Source organism: Lissotriton helveticus, chromosome 3_1, assembly GCF_964261635.1.
Source record: "Lissotriton helveticus chromosome 3_1, aLisHel1.1, whole genome shotgun sequence".
NCBI lineage: Eukaryota > Metazoa > Chordata > Amphibia > Caudata > Salamandridae > Lissotriton > Lissotriton helveticus.
This window is the reverse complement of record NC_136061.1, coordinates 669,489,152-669,515,903: the sequence shown is the minus strand read 5'-3', so window position 1 is coordinate 669,515,903 and position 26,752 is coordinate 669,489,152. Positions and strand designations below refer to the sequence as shown.

At 45.9% G+C, this 26,752-nt stretch overlaps 1 protein-coding gene across 10 annotated transcripts in view; it reads right to left on the bottom strand.

The window, feature by feature from the left end:
• Nucleotides 1-26,752, bottom strand: part of LOC144822836 (CYFIP-related Rac1 interactor A-like) — a 193,267-nt gene that overhangs the window by 77,564 nt on the left and 88,951 nt on the right. For all 10 annotated transcript variants that reach the window (XM_078680777.1, XM_078680778.1, XM_078680781.1 and 7 more), the window contains 3 exons: nucleotides 21,390-21,526; nucleotides 19,890-19,967; nucleotides 19,585-19,701 (listed from right to left, as the gene is read on the bottom strand). In XM_078680777.1, the coding sequence (XP_078536903.1) occupies nucleotides 19,585-19,701; nucleotides 19,890-19,967; nucleotides 21,390-21,526 (332 nt within the window). The remainder of the gene's footprint in view (nucleotides 1-19,584; nucleotides 19,702-19,889; nucleotides 19,968-21,389; nucleotides 21,527-26,752) is intronic.

Here is a 26,752-nt window from a genome sequence, read left to right as displayed (position 1 = left end):
ACTCAACTTTATGACACTCTATGCCACTCAACTCTACAGCATTCTACTCCACTCTATGACACTTCACAACACTACTCGCCACCACTCCTGTCAAGGATGCTCCACTCTAAGACATTCCATGACACGCCACTCCACTCTATGACACACAACTCCACTCAGTGCCCCACCACTCCAAGACATGCCATCCCACTCTGACATATCACTCTACTGTGTGACACGCTATTGCTGTGTGACACTCCACTCTACGATACTCCACTAGGACATGGCATTCAACTATACAACATGCCACTCAACAATAACAACAACAATCCATATTTGAAAAGCCCGAACATATCACCCCTTAAGGTTTCAAGATAGTGGGGGCCATCAAGGAGATTAAGTGAGCTATTGCCCAACCCCAGAGTCACATTGTGCTGAGCTGAGCTGCCACTGGCACCGGGGATCGTACTGTGAGCCCCACGCTCTGGAGTCAGCCACTCTGATCGCTGTCCCACACCTCTCCCCTGCCCACACCTCTCCCCTGCCCACACCTCTCCCCCTCGTCACTCTACAACATGCCACACTATGACACTTCACTCCTCTCCACTGTACGTCATTCCTCTCTACGCCATGTCACTCCAATGTACGACATGTCACTTCACACTAAGACACTCTGATATGCTGCTCCGCTCTGACATGCCACTCCACTCTACCACACGACATTCCACAACACACGACTCCTCTCTATGTCACTCCACTCCAGTCCAAGCCACTGTAGTGTACAACACACCACTCCAACAATCTACCCTACTCTATTACACTCTAATCTACTCCACTGTATGACACAGCACTCCATTCAATGACACGCCACTCTGACACACCACTCCACTCTTCTGTGCGGCACACCACTCCACTCTACATTGCTCCATTGAACAACACTCTACTCCACTATATGTCCAGCCACTCCACTGTACGACACACCATTGCACTGTATGCAAGGGCTTGACCATGGCCTCATGGAACCTTAACGGCCTATGTAATAAGGTAAAACGAGGCCTAGTGACTAAAGTTTTCACTAGATACAGGACCAACATGATATTTCTCCAGGAAACTAATTTGGTAGATGGACTGCACAACCTTTTTGGTAGATGGTGACATAGGTTGGCATCCTATGCACAGTACTCGTAAGGTTCAAGAGGGGTGGTCATTCTACTTAAGAATTATCTACCCTTTCATGTCCTCCACACATGGTTGGATGCGGCAGGCTTCTATACAGCTGTACAAGGTGAATGGGGGGGGAGACGGTGATCCTTCTGAATGTATATGTGTCGCCAGGTCTCCAAACACAGACGCTACAGAAATTGCGGGAGCTGCTGGCTAGTTTCCCAATGCCCTTTACAATTATAGTAGGAGACTTCAATTTTGTGCTCGACATGGTACCAAACAGGAAGGGGAGGCCAAAATTGGGAAACTGGAGGGTTTTGTGCAGGCTTATGAATTAACTGACATTTGGAGGGCCCTTCATGGACGAGAGCTGACCTTCTCCTTTTACCCGCATTCCTATAAGATGTCCTCCAGACTAGACTATGTTCTGACTCCGAGAGACAATGTAGGTAGATTCTCTGAAGCCAAGTATTTGGTAAGGGGGATCTCGGAGTCTCCCTCTAAGGTTCAGTATTGTCACTAGGAGGAATGGGGAGCTCCGGAGTTGGAGGATGGCCACCTGGAGACTGGCCAATAAGTCAGTGGTAAAGGTACTTGATAAGGCATTAGAATTATACTTCAGCATGAATGAGGCTCAGTGAAGAGTGCCATTATAGTATGGGAGGCATGCAAGACCACACTTTGAGGGAAGCTGATTGCGGGGCACGTAAGGGACAAGAAGATACGTCTGCAGCGCTTACAACAACCAAAACAAGAGATCGGGATCCTTGACTATCAATACACTTTCAGCCCGACCCCGTCCTTGGCACTGAAGTTAGAAAGAAAACATATGGAATATAAGGAAGTAGCACGCCACAAAGTCAAAATGTCCCTACAGACCAAGCAAAAATGTACTTATGAAGCCGAAGACAAAGCTGGCAATTTATTGCATAGTAGGGGACTGCAGCTGCAATCTGGAAAGGTGCTCAGGGACAGTTGACAGATCACAGAAGCCTTTGCGCCATACATGGCTGTCTTCTATGCATCCAGAGCTGGAGGTTTGATGAAAGAAATGAGTGCTTTGTAAGAGACTGCCGAGTTAAGACCCTGACTCTAGAACAAAGGGAAAGGCTGGAGGGAAACATCTCTGAAACGCAAATAGTAAATACATTCACTCAGATGCAGGCTGTTTAAGCCCAGGGCCCCAATGGACTGCCTGAAAAATTCTTCAGTAAAATGGCAGGGTGTGGTCAAACCAATGCTCTGAATGTTTCAAGATGCGCTTCGGCAAAAGTCCTTGCCGGATGATCTACGAATGGCCACCATTGTGCTGATACCCAAGGTCAGGAAATCAGCACAAATATCGGCCTATTTCACTGCTTAGTGTGGATACCAAAATGCGGGCCAAAGTCTTGGCCAATAGGGTTTGCACTGTAGTGACAGACTTGGTAGACTTGGACAAAATGGGCTTAATGCCCTGCCCTGCTGATTAACCAAGCTAAACTTGCTGCGGCTTCATAATGTTATTGCGCGAGCAAGAGATGGAGGCAACCCCCTGGACGGTATCGTCCCTAGATGCCAATAAGGCATTTGATTAGTTTGAATGGCTTTATTTATTTTTGCTCCGTGAATGAATAGGATTCAGACCATGTTACATTAACTGAATTAAATCATTGTATCAGAACCCCTGACTTAGGGTAAAGGTTAACAGATATATGTCTAAAGGTCTCCCTTTTGGGAGGGGAATGAGACAGGGATGTCCTCGTTCCCTAATGCTCTCTGACCTCGTAATGGAACTATTGGTGAAACTCATGAGGGTGGATGCCAGAATCTATGGCTGGATGGGACACTTGTGATGGGAAGAAGGCATATCTCTATATTCAGACGACATCGTGCTTTACCTAACCCACAAAGATCAAACAATTGCCTGCATCGGTGAAATATTTCATATATTTGGAGAGATCTCGGTCTTTGCCATTAATTAGAAGACGTCTCTCCTGTTTCCTCTGGGGGCATGCCCGCTGCCCTTAGCAATATGGGTGGAACTGCATAGCTTTAGATAGTTGAGAATGTGGATAACAAGAGTTGCAGATTCTCATGCCTGTGCTAACCTTGAATCGTTGCTACAAAGACTGGAGAAGGACATCAGGCATTGGAGCACTCTAACCATGTCGTTGATGAGTAAAGCAGCCATCTTCAAAACGGCCGCACTGCCTCGCTTGCTATACATTCTGCAGAATTGCCCTAATAAATGATCCAAACCATTTTCCACGCATAGATGGCCTATTGCGGACGCTACTCTGGACGGGGGTGGGGGCAACCCCATATTGCCTTACAGACCCTGCAACATGCAAAATATGATGGCTGTATTGCTATACCAAATCTGAAGGAATACTATGAAGCGTCACAGGTCAAGGTAGTAAATGACTGGGTGTATCCGGAAAGGGATGATCCGGCCATCAAGGTGGACGGATGGTGATGGGAGATCATTCATATTTGCTATATGGTGGCTGCTTACATGCAGGAGCCTGCCAGGCTATGATTACGGTACGAGACACGTGGAATGGTCTCTTAAGAGAGATGAAGTGGGATAAGAGGCTCAAAACAGCCACACCCCTGTGGGAAGGCACAACATTAAAAAGGGTAATTGCTCTTCAGGGCTTTCTAGGACGGTATAGAATAGGTGTTTGCACACACACCAATGGTGGGATTCCAATGGGGTTGTCCCATTTGAACATGTTCAAAGGGAGTATAAAATGCTGTTTACACGGTGGTTAAAGTATAGTCAACTTAGACATGCCATCACCCACAGAATAGATCCGGAAGAGGAAACCAGGAGGTTTGCCCGTTGGGGAGACGGTTATTAGATGGACATATTCAACATAAATTAATATCGTTGACGTATGGCATGCTAATGCAGAATACTCTGGGACCACTGATACATCTTAAAAACAGTTGGGAACGTGGCCTTGGGGAATTTGATGAAGACGACTGGCAAGGTACGTTAAATTTCCTAGCCGAGGGGACCATAAAACTAGCTTTTAATAAATTCAACTTAAAGTGCTCCACAGAATGTACTACACTAGGACACTACTTCATAACATTGGGAAGGTTACAAGGGTACCTTTTTTCACACCTGCGGGCACTGCCTTGTGATAAACCCCTTTTTGAGAATGAGGGTGTCAATATCTCTGGCGGGGGCTGAGGGAGCAAACCTCAATTTATCACCCCAGCGGGCTCTGCTGGGAATATGAGAGCCCTTAGATCTTACAAGATATCAGAAGACCTTGATGAATATGGGATATACGATATCCAAAAGAGACATAGCGCAAAAGTGTGTATGTGACGCAGCACCATCCTTCCGAAATTGGGAACAGGGTATGACCTGCTGTACAATCATTGAACAAGACGTCCAAAGACACAGAGGCTGTGAGAAAAAAATATGAGATGATTTGGGGGACTTGAGACGCATGGGTTATAGAGGATTAGCTGATTTACTACCAGTTTAGGAACTGAAGCTAAGCACATGGGAGGGGGACAGATAGGGGAACAACACACAGTAGGAACGCCCTGGGAGATGATCTATACATCTAGACTCCAGGAGTAAAGACAAACTACAAGAGAATGGAAGAAGACAGCAAGGAGTAGGATGTACTTGCAGTGTTTTGAATGAATAATGCTTTGCAGATGTCAGATTGTGGTATAAACACACTCCTAATTTGTTATATATTTAAATAATTCAAAAACACGAATTCACTGAAAAAACAAAGGTTAAAGATTAGTTATAGTTAGGAAAACTTCATTTATTATTTCTATTCAAAACAAACAAACTACACAAACATTACCAATTCTAAAGTTATGGTTATGACTTTAAATTATAATAAGGGCTCCTGGTTTTATGGTATTTTTAAAAAATATTTCCGTCGAAATTTTATCCATATTTATTTTTTTGTCATTTTATCTGTATATATCTGTATTTTTTTGTCGCAAATAAATAAAGACATTGCAGCTAGTATTTTTCCACATTTATTTAAATAGACAGTGCACACAGTTTTTATAGGTTTAGCTATATGTATATATGCGCCAAATTAAGTAAACACAATAAAGTAATCTGAAAACTTTGCCACAGAGATTGCTTGCAGTATTAGTGAGCTGCTGCTGTGTTACATATTGAAAACACTGTCATTAGCCATGATTATTAAATGTAAACACATTGAGAATTTAGACAAGTGCACCTGTGCTCTTTCAGTGACCTGAAATTAGCCCCCCGCCGCCTGAAATCTGGCTCTAGTTGCGCCTCTGCCAACTACGGTGGCCTGCAGAGGACATGACATGACTGCAGTTTCGCCTCCGAATTCCTTTGCTACATGCACACGAGCGTGGAATGCACCTGCCCTCTGGGGCACGGAGCACTCACACAACATGTGCTCCCACTTTGGCCCGGGTTAGATGTGCTGAAAGGCACTTTCAATTCATCGCCTTCATGTTTGACACAGTCGGTTGTCTGCATTCAGAAAACAAAGGCTGAACATTCACAAAGCGAAGGGACTGTCACTATTACAAGGGCCCCTTTAGCCAAGCAGGGGTGGTCCCTGAAATCAACAGCTTCAACCTCTGCACCCATGAACCCAAGAGGGCACATTTAGGTACATTTAATGTAATTTAAACCCTGAATTTGGAGAGAACACGTAATTGTGTGCACCAATGCTCACTACTGGCATCAGTGAAAGTTTGCAATGGTGGCAGCAAAAACGCGTGCCTGTCAGCACTGCGCTTCCAGAGCAATGCTGATGTAAGGCACTATGAGGCTGCTGCCCAGGGAGTTACTAGGTGGGTAGCAACAGATTGCCCCTGGAGCCACCAGCCACGATCATAGGGCGCACAGCCTTTGCCTCCGGGTGCGCAAATGAATGCCCTGGTGAATTAGGCGTTCTATTCAAGGCTGCTGGGCACAGACCTGGGCACCTCATTTTTCGGTGAGGTGCTGCAAGATGTGCACCTGCCTGTGGGGGCACATTTGAGTACTCTTAATAAACTATACAGCAACGCAGTGTGTGCAAGATCAGGTGTGAATCACTCGTTCTTGCAGTGTGCACACACCTGGCTGCCTCTCTTTTGGGTGAAATGCTAGAGACTGGCGCGCAACACCCATTGTGCTCAAAGGGCTTCAGCCCCAGCCCCCTTTGTGTATCGGCCCGGCTGAGACCGCTTCCAGGGCACACACAAACATGAGTTTATCGCAGCCGCACCCGAGTACTTTGAAGGTCTTTAAAAGGCCATTTAAGTGTTAAATAGGCCCCTGCCAGAGATTAATGGCCCAGCAGGTGTTAATGTGGGCAGGCATACCCTGCAATCAGAAAGAGGGGCATGGCAGCCAACCCTGGGCCCAGGGCTGGAGCACGGATTGCCGAACGATTCTCGGAATCCCATTTGGTTGTATTTTTCTGCTTCTATTTATAAATACAGATGGAAAGAAAATATTTTTCCGTCTGTATTTATATGTATAAATCCGTTAAAACGGACAAACGGGAGCCTTAATTATAATTAGGCTTTCCTGTTTTCAGTTTCTATTTTTGGTAAGTTATGGTGGGGTTTTGTCAGTGTTTTCAAGTGATTACAATACCTTAAAAAACAGTGGTTATCAATGTTACACATTTTTGCTCCATTAAAAACAACAGAAGCAGTGTTTTTCTGGTGTTTATGGAACATTTTTCTTTTATTATTGCTTACTTTCTGCACTGATAGTGCATTGTATATAGACAGTGTGCGTACAGTGCATATGTGGTCCAAATACAAATCAAATTTATTGGAGTACACCATACAGTACTTCTTCAGTGAGACTTTGGGTATCCGTGCTCGCTCTTGCCTTCCCATGTAAACTTTTATCTGTGAAAAAGCCCTCTCAACATTGGCACTTGAGACGGGCAATGCCAAAACTGCTAGTACACAGTTTGCTAACTCTGGCCACTGACATAGTTTCCATGCCAATAGTGGTGCACCTGAAGATTTAGATTCTCCGGGGACAGGTTCTGCAACAAATGCTTTGAACTGGGCGCATATACCCTCAGAGTTATTAAAGTGGTAAAAAATGAAGCAGCACATTTTTTTAAAGTCCTGAGAAAATCCCCCTTTATGGAAGGGATCTAGAACTTGTGCAGAGTACCACTGTGAGGCTTCATTGACTTCAAATGCCATGGTTGGTGAAAGGAAATTTCTATGCATCATTTCAAGCCGTTTCTCATACATTGTAAAATAAAATGTCCTGAATTGCTCCTCCACATTTCTTTACTTACCAAGTGGCAATAACTTTAACATGGAACAAGTTGCAGTGCCATAGGCACACTAAAAGTGTCGCCCACCCTATTCTCAAGGAGATGTTTCACATCTACATCAATTATGCTGAACACTTGGTAGACAAGTGTATTTTCAGACTCTAGTTTTTGTTATGTCCGCTATAGCAGTCATGCTTTCCTGTAAAAATCTAAGGGGGATATGCTCAAGAACGTGTGATAACCATTGCCAAATTAACGTAACGCAACTCTTCACACAGCACTCTATCACGACAAAATAACACTGTGTTAACGTTTTATTCCCAACTCTACGACACCATGCGATAGTAGCAGGATAACGCGCCAAATGACCGCCCCAAAAGTAACACGACCCCGAACAAATGTGAAACACGAACGCGAAAAAAGATGCAATGCCCCAAATCACAATACAAAAATCAGCGACAACCAGCGACAGGCCTGCAATTCCCACACGTCATGCAGGAAAATGCACTATAAAGGCAACAAAAAAACTCACCAAAGCCAACTGCGTAGCACCATGGATGTGCTGGACCGAGTGCGGAGGACAACCCGAACCCCACAAGCCCCACAGAGGACCAGCCAGGAACCCCGTGTACGGGGAAGGGAAGGAGAAGAGGAAGACTGGGTTTAGTCCGCAGGAAGAATAGATTATCGTCACGAGGTGATTGAACACTACCAACAACTGTTCGTCACCTCCACTGCGTCATTGGGAACACATACGGAAAGAGGCGCTGGCATGATGTTGAAAGCCAGACCAAACAGGAACTCGCCACCAACAGGAAGGAAGCAAAGGGCGACTGGAGGTGGGAGTTCTGCGCCACAGCAGGAGCTGGATGAGCTGGAGGAAATGGTAGCCACAGTCATCAGTGTGGAGAGGGTGCAAGGAGTTGGGGGCCTGGACTCAGCTCGAAATCACCTTATCAACAGCAACAGGGTGAGTAACGACTAGGGACTGGGTGGTCGGAGGGAGATGGGCACAATGGTACAGAGGCACAATCATGTGTAGCACACTGCACACGCACAATGATAGTGGAACATGTCCCTGAAACCCTTGGCACACTGCAGCACACACAGAAACACCAAGTAGGCCCACGTCCAAAATGTGCACAAATGGGCCCCCTCCATATTAACAATGCCACAACCTACCCATGCACATGTGCAGAATACAGAAAAGCAGCAGCTCCATGAGCCACACTAACAATGCAAGTGACACTGCATGACCGATAGCATGGCTGCAGTCAAAATAATTGACATGGTGCACAAGTCGACATTGAGGTGGCCTGCGTAGTAACTGGCCACTCACATCTGGCATTGCATGACACTGTGAGATGATAATGTACGAGTACAACCACACATCCGTCATGTAGCCTAAATGTCCACTGTCTCCCATCAAATAGCCAGCTCCACCAAAACAGTTACAATGTACATTGTCATGCAGTCTGTATGTAAACATCTACAAAGCGTCAACATACATGGGACACTCTGTTAACCTGCATCTCCCCTTAACAATGCAGAGGGACAATCAACACCTCCTGCAGAGCAGACCACACATCTCATCAGTGATGATGAAGATGACATCCTGCACATATGCTCAGACACCCTCCAACGGCTAATGGGCAGCTCCGTACCCCACCCCCAGTAGCAGGGCAGCCCTGCTGCCTCGAGGTGACCCCACCCCCTGCATAGACCACAAAGCATGAAAGAACACACCACCACAGCGGTCTACCAGGACCCCCACGACCAACACATGGAATTCCAACGCCGTGTGTTGGGTTGCCAGGAGGTGATGGCTGATCAGCTGCAGGTGGGTTTCGACCTCGTGACAGCCAAACTCGATGCCATACATGGGTGTCTGAGTCCCATCAGGGACCACTTACATGGACAAGGACATGGACAGTGGGTGTCCACCATGCACTCCGACACTCCTTGGCTGACAACGCTGGAGCCATTATTCATATACAAGAACTGTCTAGTCAGTCAGGCACCACCGATGATGGCACAGAGTTGGCACAGAAGTGCAGGACAATGGAGACCATGGAGCTGATGTAGGCTGGAAGTATGGTTGCCACAGCAGAACACCAGTGAGATGTAGCCGGGATATTCCATGCCTTGCAGTTCCTCATCTTGCCATTGCTGCCACTGAGCCTGTCCCAGATGACTGCTGCGGGAAATTCGACACACACATCTCCGACCCCTGATGTGTCAGTGGCACCCAGTGATGCAGCCATAACACCCCCACACACACCCTACACACCGGACATAGAAGATGTATCATAGGAGTAAGATGTGGATGATAATGACTGTGTGAGAAAGGAGGCAGTAGCATCCATTCCCGCCATATGGCCTGTCCCTGCCTGGTTCAGCCCTATGCATCATGCCCTGGGACAACACCTCCCACTGTCCCTGGAATACTCTGTGACATTCACCTGGAACCCGATATGGACTGCCATAGCTGCTCTGGTTACCAATGACACAGCAAAAAGGCTGCGGACTGAACTCTTCCACTTCCAATTCACTATTCATTCCCCAAAGGACTCTGGTTGGCCCGCCACTGGGCAACAATGTAATGTGGGCTTAGCATGGCTATATACTGCTCCAGCTCCGGAATTCCCCAGAATGTGAATTAAACATTCAAAATCACACAGTTGTGTTATGTCTATGTTCACTCAAGTATAAAAGTATGAATGAATGTAGGGACATTGATTGCACTGAACGGTACACCCTGGTAAATGATGACAATGTGCATGTTTGACCCTGACCCACATGGCCAATTAGATGACTGTGAAGGTGTGAACTAGCTGGGGCCTCATTGCACATGAACAACAATCTCGCAATCCCCCAACGTAGTCCCAGGTCCATGTATTAAATAGGGCTGTGTGTAGAAATTACATAATCAGTAGCAAGCCAGAAGTGGTGTCCCCCATCACATGTGACAACAGGTCGTCTCTTCGCATGCCTACTCACACACATCTTTATGGACACAGTCTCTTTTGATGGATAACATTGCTCTACATGGCCAGAAGTTGGACACCATACTCACATTGCTGAAGACACGTAAGTGTATAGGTTTGCCAGCAACTATCTCAAACACAATGTCTGGCTCACAGCGGTGGAGCTGTCAAAAAGGACCCACCCCCATTGTACATGCGTCAGTCAGTTCCTCCCTGTGTATGGACAATGCTCATTGAGGCACACAAATTGTCATTCTAATCAACACTCATTACAGTTGAACACTAGTGAAGTTACGTAGACTTTATTAGCATGTGCGTGTCAGTACGGGCAAGGCAAGGGCCACACATGCAGAGAAATGCGTAAGACACTTACAGGTAGCGTAGGAACATGTCGAGGTGCAAGAAATGGGGAGGCAAAGATGAACACAAATCATTACGGATGCAACAGCCCACCTTGCCTTGCTGGACAATTCATATGCTGTTTGGCGTATGCTCAGTGCCCAGTGTCAGGGGACACGACTTACAGCCCATGGGATCTGATGGTGCTGTACCACCGCACTGTGCCAACTGCCTGATCCGCTGACCGTGAGCAGTTGAAAGGGTCCTATAAGGTCACATGTCGTTCTACATTGCCATGTGTGTACTCTCCCCAGCAGTATGTCCGAATTGGGAACGTTGCCAAAGGATGCTGTGCAGCTCCGCACATGGGACTGCATCACCTTCCACCAGTGTGTGTACACACGTGTAGATCCATGAACATGCATTCCGAGTCCAGGCGAAGGCAGACATGTCCACTCTTGTGGGTTATGTGAGCATTCCCCAAGACCCAACAAAGTGTGGGGACCTGTGCTGTGGGTGACAATCAGATGTAGCTGCAGGAACGTAGTTACTCGTCCATGAATGCGATTGCAGCTTCATGAGCAATCTGTTCCAAGAGTACGTCGTTGTCGAGTTCAAGGAGAGCCAATCCAGTAACTGGTCCGGGCAGATGTGCTCCGTCCACGCCTTTTCACCAATCCACAACACAGACCAATAGGGGAGCACCTCGATGTGGTCACTGCACACGAGGAGTTGTGCAATCTCCCATGCACAACTGCCAGCACATACGGCAAAGATCAAGGCATCCCATGCACGGGTATCCTGGTGACACTCTTGTTCTTGAGCCAACAGGGGGCGCACAGTAAAGTCATAATCTAATTCAGCTACCGTTGCGTTGGATAGGCAGACCTCCATGGGCCGCTCGAATGTGCATGATCGACAGTGGAACCAGGGCTGGAAGCATGTGACGTAGGCAAGACGGAAACTCAGACGGAAACTGATTTGTAACACTGCCACTGGCAGTGATCCCAACAGACGCATTTGTGCATGGTACAGTTCCACGTGACAGGGGTTGTGCATGTGCCCGGAATGGGTTGCCTTTGCGTTTGTTGGTCTCGTAGCACAGGCAATCCTCAAATCGGCGGCAGTTCTGTGGACGATATGCCACAGCTGTGGACAATGAGTCATATGTGTGTGCAACGTTTGGACGTATGGGTTGTTTTTTACCAATGTGTCAAGGGCAGCACTTGCAGGTGTAGCTTGGGCAGGAACAAGTGTTTGGTGTGTGGACACATTGGTCTTTCATTAGCGCAGTTCGTGGTGTGGGAGTCGGAGTCTGGTATGGCATGGTATGGTATCTCACGCAGGGTGTGCCAGCCGCATTCAAGACCAAGGTCAGGAGGTCGGTTGTCCTTCTGCCTTGTGTATTGAGACAAAGGAGCTTTCATACCTAATTTTAGTCTGACTACTGCTTGCATTTCTTGAATGTGATATGGCCTTCGCGCTGACATTGATACCAGGCCTTAGATTTGGGGTGCACCAATTGCGAAACACACGCACCAGTTGGCATGTATGAATGAGCCAAGGGCCCGAGTGGCCTTGCGCTCCTTGTTCAGTCTCTCTCTTTCTCTCTCTTTCTTTCTCTCTCTCTCTCTGTCCTTTGATGAGTGCCTGACACACCTTCTTATCTTCGATATTGTCTTGCAGGCTGTGACTTACAGATTGTCCAGGGATGCCCTGCCATTACTCTTCTAAATAGTTGTTTGGAGACAAATTTGATTGTGATATTTTATTTGGACTTGGTGAATGAATAAATCAGATTTTCTGTACTCACATGTATGTTAATTGCGGTAAAGGTGTGACATCATGCAAATGCTTTTGTTCATGATTTCGTGACGTTGATGTGCTATTTCATGGTCCGGGGGAAGTGGGGCGTGCCCACGGTAGGGGCGGTGGTGGGGGGTGGTCTGGGGGTGGTGGCGGTGGGTGTTGTGGCCCTCTTTGGTGTCCACGCTGCATGATCGTTGGCTCCATGGCATCTGGTGTTCTTCAGGTGTGGCTCTGGGCTGGGCTCCCTTTTCTGGTGCAGGTTGTAGTCCGACGTTACATCTGGTCAGAGCAGGTGTTAATTTCCTGCTGCTAACGCGCCTTATCGCCTGTTTTGTGATCGAGAATGTTGTGACGTGGTGTTGTCGTGGCTTTTTACACGGGAACGCCTACTCTGCATCTCATTAGCGATAGTTGCCAGGGTCTTCTGTGGCGATCGTTTTTGCTTCTGCTATCGCAGGTAAACTGGTGATATGGGTTTTTAACACCTGCTTGTGAATGGGGAGTTAAATTTAAATTTACGACTTTGGCTGCGAATAAGTGCTGATAACTTGGCGATAGCTCCTTGAGAATATGCCCCTAAGAATGCAGCAGAGTGTAGTTATTTTCACATAACTATCAATAGGCGACTGAAGATCCTCATATTTCTTCCCTTTGGCATCATCACTCAGAAACAATTCTGTAAACAGTTGCCACATGGATAATATAGAATTCATGGCCCCTAGGTCTGAGAACCCCAGCTAAAAGACACAGTTGGGATGACTCTTTCTTTGATGCCACACAAAGCACAAAATTAGAAATATTAGCATGTTAGTTCCAGCGCATGACAAAACAGTACACACAAATGGACTAAAAAGTCAACAGCATTCTTCAATAACTCTGAAGAGTGTAAAGATGCTTTCAGCATACCATCTACCAAGTAGCAAGGATCTCTTAAAGGGAAGCACTTCAGCTCAGGTATCCATTTTGACAGGTCATCACACAACGTTTTCATATACATAGCTGAATCACTGTTAACACAAACAATTTCACTCCAGTCTTTGCTGAACTTGGTAAGAACTTTTTGCATCAGCATTCCAAGTGAGACTGCGTTCCATGTTTTCCAAAAGTCTGGTGTCATGTTTCACCACTATCCCAGATGCTTGGTGACAGCACTCTTTCCACATATAGCTGTCATTACACCTTGTATTGAATGTTAATAGCCTAGGGTGTTTGGCAATTTACCTACTATCAATACTGACTCACTAGAAAAGGGGGCTGATGTATCAAGGGGTTTTACACATTCTCTGTATGTAAATGTGATGTACAAATTGGGAAAGATTCTTATGAACCCAGCCATTTTACCTATCAGTGAAAGAATCAAACATAGGCAAAATATCAAATATGATTCGTTTATTTCCTGATGCTCTACAATTTATAAAATAATTTAAAAGGCCTTAAATATGCTTCTAAACCCTGCATCTTTAGACCAATTACGACAAAAGTAAAAAAAAAGCAAAAAGAAGAAAAATCTATTTTTTTGTGCCATTCCTAAACAACAAAACTCAAGCAGAATAATGTTTGCCCAGTCATTCTTGCTGCTACGTTCTATAACAAAGTTACATTGTATTGGCCCCTACAGGAAGAAATAAAATAACTATTTCACTCTACTTTTCCTTTCTTTGAATAGCATTTAGTTTGTGGTTGTGCAGGTGTTTTTTCAGTGTTTATATGTTTACACTGGTGATGGCTATTTCCCTTTTGGTGGAGTTTTATCAGTTATTATAGGTTCAAACCTAAAACAGGATATTCTAAATATAATTTGCTCCCCACCCAAAACTTACTATGACTCATGCTCCTCCGTACAGAGTGCTGTAACCTAGTTAGCAAAGACTACATCAAGTAGAGTGAGGTGGTGTAGAGTTCAATAGAGTGGAGTAGAGTGGCATGGAGTGGCATAGAGGGAGTTTCACAGTTTCACAGAGTGAAATAGTGTTGTAAAGTGCCATAGAGTGGGGTAGAGTGTTGGAGAGTCGAGTGGAAGTGAGTGGAGTAGAATGGAGTCTTGTAGAGTGGAGTATAGTCGTGTTGAGAACATTGGCGTAGAGCACAGTGGTTTATAATACAGTGGCACAGACCACAGTGGTGTAGATTGGATTGGCGTGGCATAGAGTAAAGTGAAGTGGCATAGATTGGAGTAATGCAGGGTAAAGTGCAGTGGCAAAGAATAATGGTGTCGAGCGAAATAGCATAGAGTGGTGCAGAGTGGAATGCTGTGACATATAGTGGAGTGGCACAGAATGGAGTATAGTGTCATAAATAGGAGTGGCGTAGAGCAGATTATTTCAGAGTAGAGTAAAGTGGCGTAGAGTGGAGAGGTGCAGGGTAGAGTTTAGTGGCATAGGGTAGTGGTGTAACGTGCACTGACCTAGACAACAGTGGCATAGGGTGCAGTGTTGTAGAGTGACGTAGAGTAGAGTGGTGCCGAGCGAAGTGGTATAGAGCGCAGTGGCAAAGAGTGCAGTGGTGCACAGTATGGTAGTGTGGGGTAAAGGTCATTGGCATAAAGTAGAGTGGTGTTGAGTAGAGCGGCATAGATTGGAGAGGTGCAGAGTAGAGTGCAGTGTGGAGTGGCGTGGAGTGGAATGGTTATGTTATGTTAAAGGAACTTCTAAAGCGCACGTACACCAGACGGTTTGATGGTGCTGGGGTCCAAGTGACACTACCTCTTAAGTGAATTAGTTATATGCTTGGAGGAAGAGCCAGGTCAGTGATCTGATGTCCAAAGTGAGAGAATTATCAGAATTGAGCGGCCAAGACTGCACATCTTAGTCCTCCAAATTTCTTGCATTTAAAGGATGGGACAACTAGGAGAGTCAGAGGGGAAGACCTAAGGTCCTGAGAGGGGACGTAACTCTTTACCCGAGAGGATACAAGCACCAGGCTATTGCCATGAAGAGCTTTAAAGGTGATGCAGCCCAGCTTAAATGCGCTGCATTCGGCTACCGGGAGCCAGTGTAATCCTTTCATTAACTGGGTACATGGTGCCATTTAGGCTGATGGTAGATTAGTCTGGCTGCCTGGTTTTGCACCAGTTGTAGTAGTTTTGATTGATATGCTGGAATGCCAATGCAGAGTGAGTTGGCATAGTCAATGTGGGAGATGAATAAGGCCAATACTACTTGGGTGAGGGCTTCAGTGGTTAGGAATCTGCTGATCTTCCTGATCCTTCGAAGCTGAAAGAAACAGGAAGAAACTGCTGTCCCAATCTGTTCAACCAAAAGCCTGGGCATCACAGTTGATGGCGATGTCTGGGCTTTTGGTTGAACAACAGGGGAGGAGGGGGGGCTTACCCCCTTTGGTTGGCCAGAAGTTAGAGTTCCAGGGGTTAGATGGCCTGCCAACTAAGTTCAGCTCATTTTTATCCGGGTTCAATTTCAGGTGGTTGCTGTTCATCCAGTCGCTAATGTAGCAGATGGAGGATTGGAAGTTGGAGACAGAGGATGCCGACTGATTGATATCAAAGTTCAATTGGAGGTTGTCAGCATAGTTGAAGGTGCAAACCTTCCTTTCGCCGAGGGAGCGAATAAGGGGAAGTACGTACAGGTTAAAAAGGAGCGGTGAGAGGGAAGAACCCTGCGGCACCCCACAGATCAGTTTAACGTTAGGGGACGAGAGATGAGAGAGGTGTACAGCTTGAGAGCGGTCTTCCAGAAAGGATACAAGCCATTTAAGAGCCAGGCCCTGAATCCCGGTGTTACTGGCATTGTCGGCAGGAGTTCAAGGTTGACCATGTCGAATGCTGCAGAGAGATCAAGAAGTACCAGGGCTTGAGTGGTGCCCTTGTCAGCTCCTTTCCTAAGTTCGTCTATGACCGTCAAAATGACAGCTTCTGTGTAGTGAGTAGGACAGAAAGCCCGCCTGATGGGGGTGGAGATACTGTGAATGTTCAATAATGGTGCTGAGGCAGCTTACCACATGGGCTTCCAGAACCTTGGCAAAAAAGGGAAGCAGTGAAATGGGGCGGTAGTTCGTGAGAGCTAAAGGGTCTGCCCTGTTTTCTTCAAGATGCGGACAATTTCTGTTTCTTTAAATGCCTTGGGAACAATGTCCTGGTTGAGGGAGTTATTCAGAAGCACAAGAGGGGGATCCGGACATGTGAGGAAGGCTTCCCTTAATATGTGCGGAGGGTAGCAGTCTCTAGAAGACACAGATCACACTTTCCTTAGAAGGTTGGAGAAGGCTTCCCTGGTGATAGGTGCAACCTGCTCCAGCGAGTGAGGGTTCCTGAGCATAGGTGATTGAGCTTTAGGAGATGTAAAGTGAAATGGTGTAGTGTGGAATGGTGCAGAGTAGACTGCAGTGAGGCAGAGTAGAGTGGAGTAAAGTGAAGTATGCATGTTGTTCTAGCATACTGCCTTTACAGACAAAACAAATCTTCAATCCAAATCACAATTACATTTGCACTGACATACAGTTTTAATGATAAAAGTACAGCGCACAAACAATAATGTGTGGAAATGTAATCACCAAGTGTATTGATTTGTTTTGATCATATTAAAATATTTGTTTCCACCACACTTCAGAATTACCCGAAAAATGTGCCTCATTTGTGCTTTTCTAATTCGGAAATATCTGCACAGTTCATTTAAATTTTGTTGTGTGCTAGAAAAAAAAACATACTGCAGCCTTCCTCAAGCAAACCCCCAGTAGCCAGCATGATTGTCACATAAATCCTCTCACTTTGAAGTCAGAGAACAAAAAGTAAAAACCAAGATCCCTGGAAGACAGTGCCCGACGTTTGACCTATCTTTGAATGCACAGCAAATGTGACAAAATAAGAATAAGATTTAAAGGCCTGTTTACAGAAATCAGGCACTGGTGGAAGAATTCAATAAATAGGGTTTGGGCAACGGAAGGGGTGAACTTGAGCTGGACAGCCTAAAACAAATAGAGCAAGCAAATAGAAAGCAAGCAAATGTGAGTTACAAACCACAAAGCCAATGGTAAGCATTACCAGGGAAGCTTTCTGAATGTCCTCAATATGTCTTTAGCAAATGAGAGAGCTGTGTTGTCCTGTCTGGTAGGCTTCGACCTAACAAGTGCACACAGGGATGAGGCGGACATATGGATCAAGCAGTGAGAAAAGGTGTACAAGGAAGCAGGGGCACACGGATTTGTCATACATGGATCGTTGCACTAATGAAGAAGGTGCATATGCACACAGCAACAAAGCAGCCCCACGTAGATCAATTTCCGGTTCTGGTTGCAGAGAAATCCGTGAAAGGCCTGAAATGTGAACCCACATCTATCACATTGGCCCATCTGTGCACTTTCCATCATTTCCTCGCACTTTACATCTTTCCTATTCTTCACGTGCCTCATCTTCTTCGCTTCCCTCCACCAACTGTTTATTAGCCTTCTCTCCATTTCTTCCCTCTCTCCTTGCCCTCCTCTACTGTTCCTTATGTGGAGAAGTGTGGCTCAATGGTTAGAGCCGCAGACCCTGATGCAGAGGTCTAGCCCGGGACCAGGGTTCAATTCCCCGCCTCGGCAGGTCTTGGGCTCAAAATTCCACGGACCTGATAATTCTCGCCTCGGTGCCTATTCCAATCATGGAGTCCCACTCTGCAACTCTGAGCAATAGCTTGCTTAATCTCCACAACGGCTCCCACAACGCTAAGGATGCCTGGCCTCCACCTTGGGGGTTCCCAGGAGTGGACACCTCACAGGGAAAGCCAGGATGGGTTCCACAGCGGTATTCGTACAAGCGCCTTGAGACCCTTGCGGGTGAGTAGTGCGCTATACAAGTATCAATTTACATTTTAGTGACCCGTACTACCCCCCTCCTCCTTCCCTTATTTCATCCTCATTCTTCCTTAAATGTTCTATCATCCTATTATGGAGTCCCTTCCTCTCCGTCCTTGCCTGCTGGCTCTTACCTACAGGTCCCTTCAGTTTTCTTTACGTGTACAAGCTCAACATCCCAGGCAAACTGCCCCAGGTTCCCTTCATTAGGTCTTCAGTGTCCCCAACATGCTATATAGTTTATAAAAAATAGTGCAAGGGCCAAGAGTATTTCTTAGCAGTCTGCTGTCATGTACCAAGGCTGCTTAGTCTTTTTGAGACCCCTTCCTGCATCGTCCTTCCACCATCCTCCACTCCCTGATACTACTTCACACTTTCAGGTTTTTATTTCGTCCCTGTGGGTGCCGTGATTGTAACAAAAGTGAACTAATAGAAAAAAATGGCAGCTGCACGCTTTTTTTTCTATTTATTTACTTTTTGTACAGTGGCGGCACCTGCGCTTTAGCTTTAAACATCTTAAGCTAAAGCACAGGTGCCGTGATTGGCTCACAGGTAAAAAAAAAATAGAAAAAAATATCTTTTTTGGTATTTTTTACTTTTGAAAAAATCGCTGCACCTGCGCTTTAGCTTAAGATGTTAAAAGCTAAAGTGTGGGTGCCGCCATTGTAACCAAAGTAAATAAAGAGGAAAAAAGGTGTGCAGCCACATCAGATCGCAACTAACCAAAACAAAGGCTTGGCTGCCATTATTCCAGCCAAGGCATGCAGCGCTGGATAAATTCATTTTTTAAAAAGCATTGCAAGATAGTGTGTTCTGGCTGTAACAGCAGGCAGGACAAAGCAATTTAAGAAAATAGTGAGCCAAGGCTGTCATTAAAAGGTACTGAGTAACAACACATGTAATAGGGCGTGTCTTCATTTGAGGTTACAAGAAGAGAAAAGGCGGTACTAAGGAGGGACTACTAAGCCTATTGAACAATGAAAAGCCACCATTCACAAAAGACAATGACAAGAGCCAATTAAAAAGATGGGGGGAAAGTGGGCGGGTCTTCATGTCCATATCCTCAATACTCCATGGCATAGAAGAGATAGCGCAAGTGCTGCCTAGGCGAGACCTAAAAACATAAGGTCTTGTCCCTAAAAAATGAGTGCCTGTGCCCAGCGCCTTCAACCACCAGCACAAGACAATTTAAGGACTGTACTCTCTCCCCTGGCTTATACTGTTCCCCACACTCTATTCCTTTCACACTCCTGTCCCTCGGCCACTCTTACCTCTGAAACAAACTTTGTGGTTGCGTTGCTCAAGGTTTTCAGCATGGGGGTGGCCTCTGCGTAGAAAAGCGACATTCTGTTGGCCATTTCGTTGTTAACGTCGCTCTCTGCATCTAACTATACAAGGCAGCGTGGCACAGGGAGAGAGAAACATGAGAAGGTTTTAGTAAGCGACAGCAACATGACACCCTGCTGGCATGTGGGATAAAAGGGCTGCTTCCTGTACAGCCAGGAGCGATTCGGGGACAGTGGCTTGTATGGCCAGTTATGTACGTGGCCAGTGAGAACCATACATGCCTCATTACCTGGGAGTTGTTGATCCGGTTCCGGCTGATGGTCCGTCTGTAATAACTGAAGTCATTCTGTATGGCAGGATTCGTCATCTGTGCGAGAGAGAAAGTGGGGCATCAGAAACTGACCAGAAGCCTTGTCCCCTTCCTTTCTTACTAGACACATGCCTACAGCTCAGGGACTGGTCGTCGCTGGCTTGAGGGAGGGGCGCTCGAGATGTCTGCGGGTATGACAGGAGAGTGTAGTCTTACATGGTGTGGGGCAGGATATCTTCGCAGACCATGGGCTACTGTAATTTGTGGAGAGAACGACCCTGGTGAAGGAACACAAGTGTGCAATGTTCACCAACACTGGTGAAGAAGGACTGCGATTCTCAGAGGTTCGGTTCCTCGACTCTGGTGAAAAAGAATTGCATGTATATGGGTTAAGCACAACTGATGAAGAAGGCAAAATGTGTGATAGTCCAATCCCCTTTGTCTGAAAGGGAAGCCCTTGATTTGATAGGTTGAATGACTCTGGCGTAGAAGCAGAGAATGTGTCTCAGACCCTCATTTACAAAGACAGCACATGAGATATATTTACCAACCCATGTGAAAGAAACATATGAGATTGGTTTGTTAACCTTCATGAAGGGCACAGCATAGGTGATTCGCTCACCAAACTCTGTGAAAACTCACAACATGAATGTGACAGGTTCAAAAACCCTTGTCACAAAACCACAGCGGTGTACCAGGTTCACAAACCATTGGGAAGAAAATACCTTACAGGTGTAACAGATTCACAGACTCTTGTCTATGTAACAGATTTATTGTACCTCGTGTGTGATACTTTCACCAACACTTATCTGTGAGAAAAACTCACTGCATCGCATGTATATGTGATATATCCATTGGTCTTTGTAAATAAGAACACACGTTTTGTATTATGTTGGCTGACCCTGGTGAAAAGCAGCATCCACGTTGTGTACACTTTCACTTGTGAAGGAGGGTAGTTAGTTCACCCTGGTGAAGGGCATCACTTAAGCGATAGGCTCAATGACCTTGAGAAAGACAGCACATGTGTGATAGACTGGATGGCCCTTATACTGGACAGCATGTGTAAGGCAGGTTCACCGACCCCTGTGAAGGCCGGACGGTGGCGGTGGCAGTCTCCCTGACCCATATGAATGACGTCACGTGTTGGAAGGATCATTTACCCTTGTGAAGAGCACTGAATGCATGACAAGATCACTGACCTTGTAAAGAACAACACTTGTGTTACATTCTCGCTGACCCTTGTGAAGGACCGTATGTGTGTGACAGTGTCATAGACTAATGTGAAGGATCACATGTGGCAGACTTGCTAAACCTGTGGAAGGACAACATATGTGTGACATGATCCCTGCCCTTGTGATGGACCGCACTTGTGCGAAAGGCTCGCTGACATTTGTAAAGGACAACATTTATGAAAGTCACCATCCGTGAGTGTCATCAGCTCACTGGCCACAGGAGGGTGAAGGGAATGATGTGACCTACCTTCAGCTCGTCAAAACTGAGGGTGAAGTGGAGGATTTCAGCAAACTGCTTGGCTAAAGCCTGCTCCCTCTCCAGGTGCTGCGTCGGGGCATAGGGGGGACTCGTCAAGGCTTCCAACAAGCTCCGCAGAGCATTCTCTGCCAAAGGTAGAAAACAGGCATAACACACACTGAGCCAATATGGGAACTTGGCACACTGACAACCTTTTTTAATAGCAAAAGTTACTTTAGTTACTAGTGCTGCAACTCTGAAGTGAGGTGGAGTGCAACCACCTTGCAGGTGGCAACTGATGTTAATGTTGGCACAAGGCTCCAGCAACAGCTCCAGCAAGAAGAATATCTTTGATATTTTACGTATTGATTTGATTATTTTTTTACACATGAGCAACTTCATTATTTGAGATGTCCACTCAATTACTTCTTTATTCACTGAGGGAACATGACAACTTTAAAGCATGGCATGGTTCTAGCATGAGCATTTTTCTCCCTCCTGAGGCGGAAGCCGGGAGGTTCTTGCACTATCCCTTATCCTGCTTCATTTTAGCGTGCTGACTGTACCCTGTACCCTGCTTGACTGAAAAGGCAGTGTATTTTACCTTGCACTCTGGGGCACTTTAAAAATTTATTTTGAAGCTTCTCCTCCCTCCTCCGCTACTCGGGCCACTCTCAGCTGAGCATAGACGCTGAGAGATCGGTCCCGAGCAGTCGAAGGGAAACGCGGCGGCCATCTTGGGGGTGGTAAGCGCTGTGACGCGCTCTAGTTGACTATAAAAGGGGACGTCCACTCTCCGCGTAGCGGACGCGATTGCGGACTCGCCGGACTCACGCCGGAGTCATGCCAGAGTCCTGCCCGTCAGCGCCCGTCAGCGCCAGGGAAGCGCCAAGGGCCACGAGGAATGTATCACATAACACAGGTCCTGGTATGTCTAGATCATATCTTTTATCTTTGAACAATCCCTCCCCGCATTGCCATGATATCCTTAAACCCGACACATGGCACGGCCCAATCCACTGCCAACACTGCAAGAAAACCTTTTGGCCAGAACCAGCATACAATAAGAAGCCACGACTTATCACTTTACGAGGGGGACTCATTAATGCTAGATCTATGTGTAAAAATGCACAACACATTCATGATCTGATTACAGAAAGAAACTTAGATTGGCTTTTCATAACAGAATCGTGGTTAAAATCGTGGTGCAACCCAGACATAGTAGTAGCCCTCCGACAAGGATTTCAAATCCAACGTCTAGATAGACAAGAACAAAGAGGAGGGGGTTTGGCTATTATACATCGCGACACCATAACCTGTACCACCTATGAACTACCTGATATTAAGGGGGCAGATGCAATGGCCTTCTGTCTAACCATCCATGATTCCCTAACATTTTCTGGAGCCTTTGTATATCGCCCCCCGGGACAATCCCAAGACTTTTTAGAGAGCATAGGGGATGTACTGAGCAATTTTACGCTCAGAGCTGCCCATTTTACACTACTAGGGGATCTCAATCTCCATCTAGATTCCCCTAAAGACCCAGGAGTAATGTGTTTTATGGAAATAATTAATGTCCTTGGATTAACCCTGCTAACCAATGAACCTACGCATAGCGCGGGCCATACATTGGACTGTATCTGCTCAAATTTTAACCTGTTGACTTGTTCATCTCCATTAGTCCAAACTTGGTCAGATCACAAGCTCATTCCTTTTGAGGTGACTTTTAATTCAACCCATAATACTCATGGAAACACAAAAATAAGATCTATAGGAGGGAAGAAACATGACTGGAAAAAAGTCCTTGCCCAACCAGATTTCCTAATAAACGTAACAGAGACCAAACCTATACTATCTGGCCACACTACAATAGATAATCAACATTTTTGCGATTGGATCACAGCTCTAAGTAACCAACCAGACTCGTTGAAGGAAAAAACTTCAAGGGGCAATAAAAACAAAAGGAGCGCCCCCTGGTTCTCCCCCATTTTGAAGAGTGAACTAGGCAAAGTGAGATCATTAGAGCGTAGATGGCGTAGAAGGTATATGGAAGAAGACCGTAGGATCTACAAAGCAGCACGTAGGCAGTACCATGCCGCAATTAAACTAGCAAAAAAAGTCCATTTCTCAGAGGCTATTGCCTCTTCGGGAAATGACCAAAAAGAAATATTTAAGATTGTAAACAGCTTTACTAATCCTAGGGCACTCGCGCAAGACATTCCGCCCTCGCTACCACTTTGCAACTCTATAGCTGATTACTTTGATAATCAGCTATTGTCAAGGAATTTCCACCTCCAATCTTAACTTCAACCTCCATTGAGAATAAAATTATAGAAGCAAGTAGAGAGAGCGACCCAAATAAGCCCCTTTTTAATGTGTTTGCTCCCATCTCTCTGGAGGAATCACGCCAAGCCATTCTATCTAGCAAGTCAGGATCACCATTTGATCCGTTTCCCCCCATGTTCTTAAGAGCCCTGGACAATGAGGTTAATCCCATAGTTAATGGGATTATTAATTCGTCATTGGCGACGGCAGAGATTCCACCAGAATGGAAATTAGCCGCGGTTAAGCCCCTTCAGAAGAAACCATTACCTGACCCTACAACCCTTTCTAACTTGAGGCCCATTTCACTGTTGCCTTTGCTGTCTAAATTGACGGAGTCATTCGTCAATAGTCAACTTACCACATTCCTGGAAGATAACAACATCCTGCACTCAAATCAGTCGGGCTTTAGGTCCAAACATTCGACCAAATCTGCACTCCTGTTCTCTGCTGAATCCCTGCGCTCCGCCATGGACCAAGGGAAGAAAGCCATCTTGATATTACTCGATCTATCGGCGGCTTTCGATACGGTCTCCCATACCATCTTGATTGACCGTCTCCTGAGCGCAGGGATAGGAGGAGTAGTACTAGACTGGTTTAAAAACTTCCTGAGCCAAAGACGACAAATCACGGTGCTGGGTGATTTTAGATCTGATGAAAAATCTATCAGAACAGGGGTACCTCAGGGCTCTACTTTGAGCCCTGTACTTTTCAATCTTTATATGGTACCCCTGATTGAGCTTATTTCTTCGTATCAGATCGGCACAATATCTTACGCTGACGATACGCAGCTCATCCTGGTACTCGACAAGGAGTCATTTCAAGCGGAAGAAAACCTTAAAACTTGCTTAGCAGCGACATTTGAATGGATGAAAACCAACCATCTGAAGTGTAATTCTGGAAAAACAGAGATATTACCTTTTGGCCCGCAAAATCTGTTTTCCCCCAAGCAGTGGTGGCCTGAAGGCGCTGAAGCTCCTCCAAACACCATCTCTTCTGCCCGTAACCTGGGTGTCAAGTTTGATGATGCATTATCTTTCAAGCAACAAGCCATTGGGGTAGCCAGCACATGTTTTTATATCATTAGAATGCTTAGGAAGTTTTTTGACCTCCTCCCATTGTCCACGAGAAAGACGGTAGCGGTGGCACTTATTACATCAAGACTGGACTACTGCAACAGCTTGTATGCGGGAGCTAATAAGTCCGTGCTCCATAGGTTGCAGATGGTCCAGCATGCCACCGCCCGCCTGGTTCTGGGCTGACCCAGGAAATCTTCGGCCTCGGCTGCACTTCATGCCCTCCATTGGCTCCCCATCCATAAGCGTTGTTGTTTAAAATCTTGATCATCACTTTTAGAGCCTATCACGCACAAGGACCCAGATATCTTTCAAAAAACTTTAAACTGCACCTTCCGACCCGGAATCTGAGATCCTCCCACCTCAATCTGCTAGTTGTCCCAAAATTCAGGCTAGCCACTAAAGGTGGAAAATCCATTGTGGTATTAGGCTCTAGAGCCTGGAACAAACTTCCTCCCGTGCTCCGTCTAATTCCATCAGAATCTCTCTTTAGGAAAGCCTTAAAGACCTGGGTCGTTACGCTCACTGATGCGGCCTGTAGGGCTCTAGTGTAAGGTTTATGTTCTCAGGAGTTGTTCTAGCTAAACCACCTTTTGTCACTCTAGGGGGGCTTCACAGCGCCAAGATGCTCCTTGGAGTGATAGAATGCGCTATATAAAAGCTATTTTACATTTACATTACATGATGATCCCACCTATGGTGTGATGGCACAAAGGGGCTTGGCTACTATGTTGAATAAGTCACCTCTAAGGTAGGCCTTAATGCCCATACAGGAGGGGTGTGTGGTATTTAAAAGTGGGACAAGTAAATGTTTAATGCCCCATGTGTCCTCACAGTGACTAGCCCCTCAAAGCTATTTTCACTGTAGCAGGGTTAGCTTCTCCATAGTAAAGCACTGGGGTGCAATATTGATCTATCTTCAGAATGGGACTAGCTAGAAAAATAATGTTGTCATGTTAGTGATCACTTGTCAAGCGCAAGTCCACCAAAAAGGTCTTTTGGCGCTGGGGTAGAAAGAGGCTACTACTGACTAAGTTATTCATGAGTTTGTCTGAACAACAAAGTTTTCAATTTGTTTCTGAAACTCTCATAGTTCACAGAAGATCTTATTTCAAGGGGGAAAGTGTTTCAAGTGTGGGAAGTAGACAAAGAAAACCTGGCTCCCCAATCTCTTTCTTTTGCTTCTAGGAACAACCAGTAGATTTGAGTGTGCTGACCTGAGCTGGCGGTTAGCATTAAAGAGCTGAATTTTGGTAGATAAGAAAGCCGGGCTTTTGCTGTAGAGAGATTTAAAGATAAGGCATCTTGTTTTGAAAATGGACCTTTGAGCTACCGAGAGGCAGTGCAGTTTTTCCTCCAGGGTTTTTATGTGGCAGTATCTTGGCACCTGAAAGATCAGGCTAGCTGCCTGGTTTTGTATTATCTGCAGTCTGTGAGCAAGGCCGGAAGGAAGTTCCATATAAATAGAGCATTAGTAAAGTCAATACAGGACATTAGAAAGGCGAATATGATTTGAATAATCTCTTCCACTGTAAAGTACCTTCCTATTTTCTTAATTTTACGAAGCTGCTGGAAGCGGTATGAGATCACTGCACATATCTGAGGTTTCATAGATAAATCCTCATCTATGAGGATGGCAAGACTTTTCTGGCATTTCTTTGAGGGTGAGGGGCATCCATCTCCAAAGGGCAAAAAGAGTGGTTCCAAAGGTGAAGTTTGTCCTTCGTTACACTAATTCAGTTTTGTCTGAGTTCATAGCTAAATCCTCATCTATGAGGATGGCAAGACTTTTCTGGCATTTCTTTGAGGGTGAGGGGCATCCATCTCCAAAGGGCAAAAAGAGGGGTTCCAAAGGTGAAGTTTGTCCTTCGTTACACTAATTCAGTTTTGTCTGAGTTCATAGCTAAATCCTCAGTTATGTTGATGACAAGACTTTTCTGCCCTTTCTTTGAAGGTGAGGGGCATCCATTTCCA